The sequence below is a fragment of the Chenopodium quinoa genome, unplaced genomic scaffold (genome assembly GCF_001683475.1).
Source record: "Chenopodium quinoa cultivar QQ74 unplaced genomic scaffold, ASM168347v1, whole genome shotgun sequence".
In the NCBI taxonomy this organism is placed as follows: Eukaryota; Viridiplantae; Streptophyta; class Magnoliopsida; order Caryophyllales; family Amaranthaceae; genus Chenopodium; species Chenopodium quinoa.
This window is the reverse complement of record NW_018744421.1, coordinates 247,935-258,617: the sequence shown is the minus strand read 5'-3', so window position 1 is coordinate 258,617 and position 10,683 is coordinate 247,935. Positions and strand designations below refer to the sequence as shown.

The following is a 10,683-nucleotide window of genomic DNA, read 5'->3' as shown; positions in this document are numbered from 1 at the left end:
CTTTCAGTAGAATGGCCCCTCCCTTGATGATACTTGCAATGGGCATTGGGGTTCCAATTAGGCGATCTCTTCTCGACTGGTGGATCTCCAAATGGTCCAATGGGAGTTATAAGACCTTTTGCATTTAGCCGATCAAACGCGGTGTCATAACTCATGCCAATAGGAGTGAAGTTTCTCCTAAACGATTTCTTTTGTCCTTGATTGTTCATGGCAAGGACTTCTCCTAGGTTAAAGGTGCTAACATTATTTGAGTGGGCGGTTTTGGAAGAAGAAGGATTGTCGCTCTTCTTTCCTTTCCAGCCACTGTTGGAGTTATTGTTGGCAGCTTTAGATTTAGCTAAGTCATCTTCAATATTAATCCCAATATCATAAACAACCTTAAAGGTATGAAGGTTATTTTGATATTTAAGATGTTTTGAATATTTTTCTTGGAGATTTTTAATGAACAATCTCACGGACTCTTTTTCACTTGGTACCTCAATCATTTTAGCTGAGGTTTCTCTCCACTTGTTAAAGAAAGATGTGAAGCCTTCATTTTCCTCCTGCTTGAGAATTTCAAGTTCTCTATGGTTAGTTTCGACTTGAACGTTGCACTTGTACCTATCGACGAAAGCGTTTGCTATGGATTCCCAGGTAGAGGTCTTTTCTTTTTCAAGAGAAAAGAACCATTGTTGGCAAACGGTCTCGAGAGATAGCGAGAACAGAGAAGGAAAATTTTCTTGAATCAGTTTGACTTTATGGCTTTGTTTTAAAAAAAAGTATGCATATTTTTAGGGAGCAATAACGTACATGTGTTTAGGGAACTTAAGTACTATTATTTATTGGAGGATTAAGTACTATTATTTATTGGAGGATTAAGTACTATTATTTATTGGAGGATTAATATCCGACTTACCCCCCTAAAAAAATGACGAAAAATAACCCGCGCACACAAGACTCCCTTAATCATGGTCAAGATATGTGTATCAGTGTGTGTATTGAGTGTAAGTGACATGCTTGGACTCTTGTGTAAGACCATGAGACTTAGTGCCTAAACTCGAATATTGATTCAATTAAGCAGTATTAACCGAATTAAACAGGAAACTGAATAATTAGACATTAGGTGATGACTCGACAAATAATCCGAACTGTCGGCCAAGCGACAGGACTGGCGTCACAATATGGTGGTTGGCGCCAGACTTTTTAGTAAATGTCTGGCGCTACACACCATACAGTGGCGGTACAGCCCAGATTTTGGCACCAATATTGGAGCCTCGGTCTGGGACTGTTTTCGATATTATTAGTCAACTTGGGTATGCCTAAAGTCGTACTAGGTCAATTCCGATTAAAAGAAGAAAAACTTTATTGACTCGAATTAATTAATTAATTAATTAATTAGGCAAATTTCTTTAAGTCATTAACTATAATCTCAACACAAATCATCAAACGGTTAGGAGGAGCATAGAATATATATGCACAATAAATAATGCACAATTAGTCAAGTAGGCACAACATGATGCAATGAGTTTGCAACCTAACCATGGCTCTAGTTCTCTAAAGCTCGGGTTATGGTTTAGTCAAACAGGGTCCATGGTTAATTGTTCAGATGCACCGCGTAGAAGCCTAACCGTGAAGGGTTAACGCGTGTGGATAGAACACCGCGAGTTTTTAGAAAAAACTCACTTCCATGGTTTGGTGAATTCAACCTCTCAGATGTACCTTTGTTGCCAGGAGCGTTCAATCGGGTAGATAGAGCATGAATTCCAGTGGGTTATGTCCATATGTAGAACACATATGGGTTTCAGAAAAATGAGAAAAAAATTCAATCAGGAAGTAGGATCGAGCAAACAATACGAAAAACCGGTCGAAATTAGAACGCATATTTCTGGCTCGGTATTGGGGGAAATTGGCGCCAGCAAACAGAGACTGGCGCCAACTTTTAACTGTAGCGCCTGGCGCCAATACTGGCGTCTGGCGCTACGGCTAAAAGTTTGGCGCCAAGCTCTGGCCCCTGACGCTACTTCCCACATGCCTCAACAACTTTCTGTGCTCGATAAAATCATCCAGTTTCGCGCGGTGTTATTTCAGTCCTAGTTGTGAAAGACATTTCTCAAATTTCCTACGTGTAAAATCCTATGTTTTTGTCTCATTACGGATTGTCTTTCCAATGAGAACCTTATTATGCATATGACAATAATGTTAATCAAAATTACGCACATGAAATACTTAGAACTTTTCGAGTCTCATCCACTCATTCTAAATCATTGCCGAAACAAATTCAGGAATTAAAATAGAAATCCTCCCCAGTGGAGTCGCCAAAAACTGTAGGGAATAATTTCAAGCCTTAAAAATCCCACTAGCTTGAACCCCACTGTGATCATACACTAAAGTACGGTGGCGTCCAAAAGGGAAGAAGATAGAGCAAAAGAGTCGCCAACAAGTTTTTTAGGAACTTGTAAACCATTCACGAGGTGAAGGTTACACCCCTTAACGGTCCAAGAGATCGTCAACTCCATAAGGTCATGAACCAAATAAGGGTTCGGGGATGAAGGTACAAATCCAACCTAAAAGAGATTGAACCTTCCCTAATAATAGGCCTCTACTTTATTCTGCTCGTATTCATGTGTGCTTTCTGACTAGCATACAATCAATAGGATTAACCCTAAACCTGCTTATTTATGTTGGTTGAATATTAATGCACAAATAAACTATTATTGGCGATCACTTGAATTATAATCACAATTAACCCTAAACAAGATTATTAAATATCTTATTAAGCGTGATTGCAACTACCAATTCCCTTTAACCTGCAATAAAAGGTGATCAAGCAATAACAATAATAAATAATACACATCAAGCAACATAATAAATAACCATCATCAATCATAATTATAAATGTTAGAAAGAACATAGGAAGCATCATACTTTTAATCATGCTTAATATTAAAAACACCCTAGACATGATACTAGGAATCATCAAAATAACAATTTAAGCATGATATCTACATCATGAAATCAATTAAACCATTAAAGTACTTACTTGGATGCCTCGTACCTCTTTATAATTACAAAACACACACGTTAGTAACTTCAAGGAAAATAATAATCAAAACAATTAAATTAAATAATTGAAATAGAGATTTGGGACCAAACCCTCAGAAATTAAAACCTTTCACGTCTAGGGCGAAGGCAACTTCGAATATGGCTAGGTGTTTCTAGATCTTGTGAATGCGGAATTTTGTATTAAAGAGCAAAGTTTAGAAAAGAATGCTAAAGAATTAATGTTATTGAAAATTGATGAATAAAAAACTTAAGAATAAAGAGAATTAATTAAAAGCCTTGATGAATGAAGAGAGTTGATGAGGATTGATTGTAGATGATGAAGATAGTTGGTGAATTCGTCCATGAAAACGGAGTTTTGATACGATATTTATAGAGAAAAACATCCAAAAAAGATAATTTATCAAAACAGAGTCTAAAGACCAAAAAAACACCTTGGCGCCAGGACTAGTGGCTAGCGCCAGGCGCCAATCCTGGTTCCAGGCGCCAAGTCCTGGGGTTGGACGCTAAACCGGCTTTTAACGCGTTTTCGATATTATGATAAAATTCCCGTACTGGAAGATAAAATAATATAATTTCAGTCGAAAATGCTATTTGATCTTGATTAAAACTCTGAAGAATCCTAATTGAATTAAGAATGATAAGAACCTTTTAGAATAGTCTAGAAGAACAAAACTATTCCTAATTATATTAGGAATGATAAATCATATTAGGCCCTCCCCTTGATCATTGGGCCGTACTTAAAACTCAAACTAGGCCCAGTTTAGTAAATTGGTCATAACTTCCTCAATATTCATCGGAATTGGGCTTATAATATATCGTTGGAAAGGTCTTTGCAAGCCCCATCCAACTACACCACTATTGGACCCATATCATGGACCAACCAAACTGGATTGGCTGTTTTCTTAAAATAAAGTTTTCAAAAACGGAGAGAAGAGAAAAGAAAAGAAAAGAAATAAAACTTTCCGCAACACTAGACCTTTCCACACTTTCGTTTCATTCGATTATGATTCGACGTGAAAGGCACTCATCGCTGGGTTCGGTTTTGGGGAGACACAAATGGGTGTCTACAGGCATGCAGAGGGAAGAAAGAAAAAAAAATGCTGAAGCATCCAACTGACTCCTCGCAGTGGAAGAACATTGATTTGAAGTTTGAGAAATTTGGTGATTGTAGACACCTAAAAATGTCTCCCCAAAACCAAACCCGATGATGAACAACCTTTCACCATCATTATTGGTCAGTTTGAGTATTTAATTTTTGGAGTTCTTAAATCTATGTTCTATCCAATACAGTTCATAAACCAATCCAATTCCTAACTCATTTCCCTTAACCATAACTTATTTTCCTCTATTCGTGTCCACATTGCAAAACCGAAAGAATTTGATTTTTTTTGTCTTATAGTTTTGGTACAATTATTATTTGGTTGGATAGGTATTGAAATAAGCTTTCCAACCATATAAAATAAGCCCAATTTCGATTTAAAACGAAAAAGATATGAGCAAAACACTAAACTCAGCCCAAAGCCGACACCCTTCTACTAAAACGACCATATATTAAAATATACAAATTATTTTGACTGATTTTAATTGGTTTGGAAAGTAGACTTGATAATCTTTCCAATTATATATTATATGCTTTATTCCGAGTTACGGATCAAAAGTTATGATGATTTTAAAAACGTGTAAAAAAAACTGGAATTACCGCGCACAGTGTTAAAGCACTGTGTCACGGCGTCTGATGACGTGGCACAGTGCCTAGGGCCGTGATGCGTTAATTTAAAACGTGTAATTTAAGACGTGTCACGATGCGTTTTTCCATGTTTTTAATCCACCGTGTCACGGGAATATTGCCGTGCCACAGGATTTTGCACCGCGTCATGGTAAAATTTCCCGTGTCACGGTGCCCATTCCGTGACACGGGGCTATTCAGTGTAATTTCCGCGCACTTTATGTTACCGTGACAAGGTGTAATGTACCATGCCACGGTGGACATTGCCGTGTCACGGTACGTGTGCTGTGTCACGAAATTTTCTTGTGTCTTTTCCGCGTAAATCCTTCACGCGTTTTTATACCCTTTGGTCAAATATTTCCCGCGTCACTCTAGTTTCCCTTGTGTCACGGTAATCTTTGCCGTGTCACGGTATTCTTTGCTGTGTTGTGGTATTCTTTGCAGTGTCGCAACAACCTTTTTTAGGGTTTTTATCTTTTTAGGGTCCGTGTGTTCCCTCTACTCATTTTCCCTATAAATATATAGGACTCCCCTTTCTACAGTTTGGGACATCAAATCCTCCTCTCTTTCTTTCTTTTATACCAAAAATCATTATCTTCTCTCTCTCTCTCTCTCATATTCTAAGCCTTAAACCTATATTCCTAATTACACCATTCTTCCCTTAAGCACTCTAAGGAGTCTATACTAAACTCGAGGTTTAGTCCTTAAACCAAGGCGTGAAAGGTATAAAAACTGAAGGTTTGGACCAAATCAAATCAACATTTAATTTAATTTAATTTAATTTAATTTAATTTTCATTGATTTATATTTCTTTTATTGAAGTTTCTAACAATTTATTCATGATGTAGCAATTTAAAGGAACGCGCAGAATGTGTGTAACTAATTAATTTAAGGATATTTTGGATTTTAACACCTTACAAAAGGCTGAAAATGTTTTTTAACACCCCCCAAAAAAAAACTTTTATTTTAACACCTCCCAAAAATATAAAAGTTGGAAGTTAACACCAGTTAACGATTTCCGTCACGGAAATTTAACGTGGGTCCCACAAATTGGCTTGAACTTCAATTTTCACCCAGCAAAACACGAAACTTCTTTCTTCATTGAATTCGCAGCAACCTTCTGCATTGAATTCTTTCTGAACCTTCATTGATTTCGCTTTTGAACCAAAGGAGATCTTGGCTGAGAAGTGGAGTGTAGGGTGGTGTCAACGTTGGAGAAGATAAGCTCAGGAGGGTTTCTTCATCATCTTCTTCAACTACAAAAGTGCGAAAGCCGCTTGAAATTCACAGAAAATAAGGTAAAATTGCTCTCCTTTGATAGCAATTTCGTCAATTACTGGTGCTTCATTGCTGTAAACCTTGCAATAATTGGGTAATTAGGGTAAATTTTGGGACCACAGTAGGAAAGCCTTGATAAATCAATTTCTGTAACTGACTATGCGACTTAGGTTAATTGGATTTCGTAATTGAAAGTAGAGATTAATTAAGGTGGTTTATTGTTAATTAAACTAGCAAGTGTGGTTTGTTGATTAATTTATGTTACTGAGCACCTACATTGGCTTGTATATGTTTATTTTCAATTTTTTTATGTGTTTGTTTGTGTGGCTGTGATGGATTTGTTTATTCGTATTGTGCATGTATAGTTACATGGCTTTTAATATGTTTTATATGTTTTTCACTGGTGGGTAGATAATGGGTGACAAGGATAGTTTGGTTGACATCTGCCTTAGAGTGGGAGGTGCTTTTGTCCCTAAAAGAGTAACCAAAAACAGGCAGCTGCTGTGTTGGTGTGGTGGTTGGTGTTACTGGAAGAGGAAGGTTCAAGTATCTAAGTTGGATGTGCATTTGATTAGAACAGCTGCAATTCATGGTTTTGTTAATGGTGATATGGATGTGCCTATGCATTACAGCTGTTGGTATAGGCAGAAGGGGAAAACCTTTAACACTGGGAAAAGGGAACTAGTTAACAGTGAAGAGGTTAAGGGCCTTTTGGAGACAGTAAATGAAGAGGGGTATGTTGAGGTTTTTGTAACAACAGAAGCTCCTAGTCAGCCCATACAAGAGGCCCAACCCAATCCTGCAAAGACAAAAAAAAAGGATAAGAAGGTAGAAAGTTCAAATACATCGACTATTAGGAGGAGCCCTAGGTTTAAGAAGACAGAAACTGAACAAAGGGAGGAGAGTCCACCTAGGAAAGCCTCAGCTAATGCTAAAGTGTTGAGGTTTGATGAAGAAAAGGATGATGGATGTGAAGGATCTGGTTATTCAAGTTCAGATTTGAGTGATGAGGGACAAGATTGGGAACCTGGTGAAGAAGAATTTGATGAAGGGGATGAGGAATGGTATATTGAAGGGTCAAAGGAGATCTTGGCCAAAGTGAACAAGAGCCTTAGGAAAGGTTTGGAGAGTGCAGTAGATGACAGGGTTGGCAAAGATAAGAGAGTAGAGTTGAGAAATGATTTGGATGTTGGAAAACCGAAGGTGAATCCAGAAAGTGATGCTGATTCAGATGATTCAAGGAGTTTGTGTGGATCTGATGAGGAACAGGACTATGCTCCTTGGTTTAATGCTGATGTGGACTTTGACAACCCAATCAAGTTGAAGTTAAATCAGAAATTCAGTAATGCTTCAGTCTTGAGGAGGGCCTTAAGACTTCATGCCATTCAAAACAGGTATGAGTTCTACTACTTGCATAATGACAGTAAAAGGATTACAGTTCAGTGTAGATATAGATGTGGCTGTGAGTTCAATAGCTACACTTGTAGAATGCCTGCTTGTACATGTGTGGGGGGGGTAAAGTGTCAGTTCAAGGTGTTTGCATCAAAACTTGTTAAGCACTGGGAGAGAGTCAGAATGAGGGAACCACTACCCCCTTCTGTTAAGGTGCAACCTGGGAGACCAAAGAGCAAAAAAAGGAAGCTTGAGCCAGGAGAATGTTCTTCTTCAGGTGGTCAGGCAAGTACCAAGAGGAAGAAGCAATGCAGCAACTGTGGGGGATATAGGCATTATGCCAAGACTTGCAAAGTACCTGCTGCACCAGCTACAGAGCTGATAAAGTCAGCAGGCAGACCCCCACTGAACACTCCTTGGATGGTGGAGGAGAGGAAGAAGAAAGAGATTAGGGCTGCTAAAAAGGTAACACAAGCATTACACCAACTCCCCCTTTGTTTTATATATGTATGTGTCTTTTCCATTGACTTTTTATTTTTATATGCATGTCATAGAGTGCAATTGGGGCTGGACCAAACAGCATAGGAAACAAAAAGTTTCCTCAAGAGCAAGAAGGTTGTCTGCCATTCAGCAAGCGCCCACAGCCACAGTCTTCCTCAGCTAAGCATTCCTCAGCTCAGCCATCCTCTAGTCAGCCATCCTCAGCTCAGCCTTCCTCAAGTCAGCCTGCCTCAAGCCAACCAAAAAGAAAGACAAGGTCTTCCTCAAGTCAGCCTACAACAGCCACAGGTGTTGTAACAAGGGCCAGGCTGCAATCCCTCAACAACCTTACTCAGTGATGTACTCATGCTGGATATCAAACATTATGTCTGTTGAACAATTTCAAACTTTTATTATGTACTCATGACTGGTTATGTAACTTGCTAGTTTTTTAGTGGCTTCCCTTAACAAATTTGAACAATTAGATATTGAATTGTAATGGTTGCATGGCTTTGATTGCCATTGAAACATGTTGAAGTAAGGTTCTTTTGTCAACCTGTACTTGAACTATCTTAGTGTTTCACATATTTCCCATGTTTTAATGTTTCACATGTTTAAATAGGTTGATTAAAAGACAAGGCATAAATAGGAACTTAGACAAGGCATAAATAGGTTGATTAAAAGACATATTTATAACACTTCAAGTCATTACAAGAAATTATAACTACTTAATACAGCTTACTATTACACACCCCTAGCCATTAGGAAAATTACACCCATTGACAAACCTATACAAATGGCCATGCCCACCCAACCAAAACAGCTGATTGAAGACACCTTCCCTTCATTGCACTCCCTGTTCATTCTCTTCCTGTCAGCGTTCAAGGCCTTGCATCTCATCTTCAAATTATCAACTTCATTAAGTAGGCACCTCCTTTGGCCACTGATTTCATCAACTTCCCTTTTCAATTCATTAACTTCACCCTTTAGCAGCTTCTTATCCAACAACAGGTTGTTGATAACCCCTGTTTGCCAATCTGTTCCATCAGGTTGATCAACCCATTCGAAAGCTTTGCAACCCCTTGTTTCTGTTATTGGGTCATAAAACTTACATGATATGAACTTCCTGCCTGGATTCTCCCTTGTCCAGCTAGTGAGCTTGGCCATTGGCACACCACACTTACATTTTCTGGCCTCAGGAGGGGAAGAGCTAACAAACGACATAATCTGCATCAATTTTAGATCGACAGTCACATTTACAGATTTGTACACTGACGAATTAACATTGACAGCAACAAAATTCATTTTTAATTTCATAATACGAAAAGCCCCAAATTCAATTTCTGACGAACCCTAATTTCGCAATTGGGCATTTAGATGCGTACATAACATAATCCAACCATTAATCTGAGTACGAAACAATTGCAAATAATAATTGAAGAGAATTTAAACCATAATTACCAAACAACCGAACAATTGACCGCACTCACCTGTTTCAGCAGCTTCAATCTGTTCCTCTTCTCAAAAATCGTGGAAGAATCGTGAAAGAATTGTTTCAAGTATCGTGCAACAATGCAATGCGCTGCTGCTATTCAATAAGAACAACGATTTCGTTCATTGGGGGAGAATCGTGCAAGAATGGTTCTTATATATCGTGCAAGAATCGTGGAAGAATGGTTCTTATATACAGATCTTTTAAAAATATATCCGTTGGGGTGGGCCCCACTAACAGTTCTGTTAACGGAAGATGGATTTTGGTGTTAACTTCCAACTTTTATATTTTTGGGAGGTGTTAAAATAAAAGTTTTTTTTTGGGGGGTGTTAAAAAACATTTTCAGCCTTTTGTAAGGTGTTAAAATCCAAAATATCCTTAATTTAATTACTTATTTTAATTCTTATTGCTAGTATCATGATTAGGTTAATTAATTATTCGATTTGATTAACATTATTATTGTTAAATTGCTTCCAATATTAATGTTTATTCTATAATATTTTTTATGATCACCATATTGCATGTTTAAAGGGAACATGTAATTGAAAATCACGCCTAATAAGATAATTTGGACAACCGGTTTAGGTTCCTTTTTAATCTTGTTATTAATTCAAGTGATCACAATATTTTAGAATTATGTGTTGCATTAATATTCAACCAATTTAGCATAACAATAGTATGGAGCAAATTGAATATTTTGTTTGTATGCGTTTGAGATCGCAGGAATCACTTTTCACTATAAGAATCGAGTAGAGGCCAATACAGGCGAATGTGACTTTATGACTCACTTCGTACCATCATCCCCGATCCTCCTTTCATGGTTCCGAACCATATGGAGTTAGTAATCTCATGAATTATGAATGGGGTGTAACCTTCACGGGTCAATCGTTGTTGCCTTTTGTTGTCCCTTTATTTGTGGTTACCTTTTATGATCCGTGAACGGTTTACAAGTTCCTTAAAAACTTGTTGGCGGCTCCCTACTTTGCTTTGTCCCTAATCGTATTATGTCAATTCCCACTTCCTATGAGTACCAAGCATATTCATACATGCTTTAATGTAGGCGCACTTCAAACGACGCCTACAATTTGGCGACTCCACTAGTAAGGATTCTTGGTTATTTATCGATTTTAGTGATCGGTATTTAATTAAGATGAGTGGATGAGACTTGAAAGATTATTGAAAATATTCCTGTGATTAAATTGGCATTTTTACATATGCATAGACGTTTTAACGTCATATCTCAGGTATGTCCTGTGTAGGAAAAATTGGATAA

General features: G+C 37.7%; 2 protein-coding genes across 2 annotated transcripts; one reads left to right on the top strand and one right to left on the bottom strand.

The window, feature by feature from the left end:
- The first annotated feature begins 7,611 nt into the window (after window positions 1–7,611).
- Window positions 7,612–8,459, top strand: LOC110696957 (putative protein TPRXL). Its single transcript, XM_021874293.1, has 2 exons — window positions 7,612–7,903; window positions 7,993–8,459. The coding sequence occupies exons 1-2, from the start codon at window positions 7,622–7,624 to the stop codon at window positions 8,275–8,277; spliced, it is 567 nt and encodes a 188-aa protein (XP_021729985.1). The 5' UTR covers window positions 7,612–7,621; the 3' UTR covers window positions 8,278–8,459.
- Window positions 8,460–8,591: 132 nt separating this feature from the next.
- Window positions 8,592–9,749, bottom strand: LOC110696958. Its single transcript, XM_021874294.1, has 2 exons — window positions 9,409–9,749; window positions 8,592–9,145 (listed from the first exon to the last, which is right to left on the bottom strand). Exon 2 carries the CDS (start codon window positions 9,140–9,142, stop codon window positions 8,663–8,665), a length of 480 nt encoding a protein of 159 aa, XP_021729986.1. The 5' UTR covers window positions 9,143–9,145; window positions 9,409–9,749; the 3' UTR covers window positions 8,592–8,662.
- Between the last annotated feature and the right edge of the window lie 934 nt (window positions 9,750–10,683).

Coding starts and splice junctions, on each gene's coding strand:
- LOC110696957 (XM_021874293.1), top strand. CDS start 7,622: ATGAGGGAACCACTACCCCCTTCTGTTAAGGTGCAACCTGGGAGACCA. Junction 7,904..7,992: donor AGATTAGGGCTGCTAAAAAG/GTAACACAAGCA, acceptor TGCATGTCATAG/AGTGCAATTGGGGCTGGACC.
- LOC110696958 (XM_021874294.1), bottom strand. CDS start 9,142: ATGTCGTTTGTTAGCTCTTCCCCTCCTGAGGCCAGAAAATGTAAGTGT.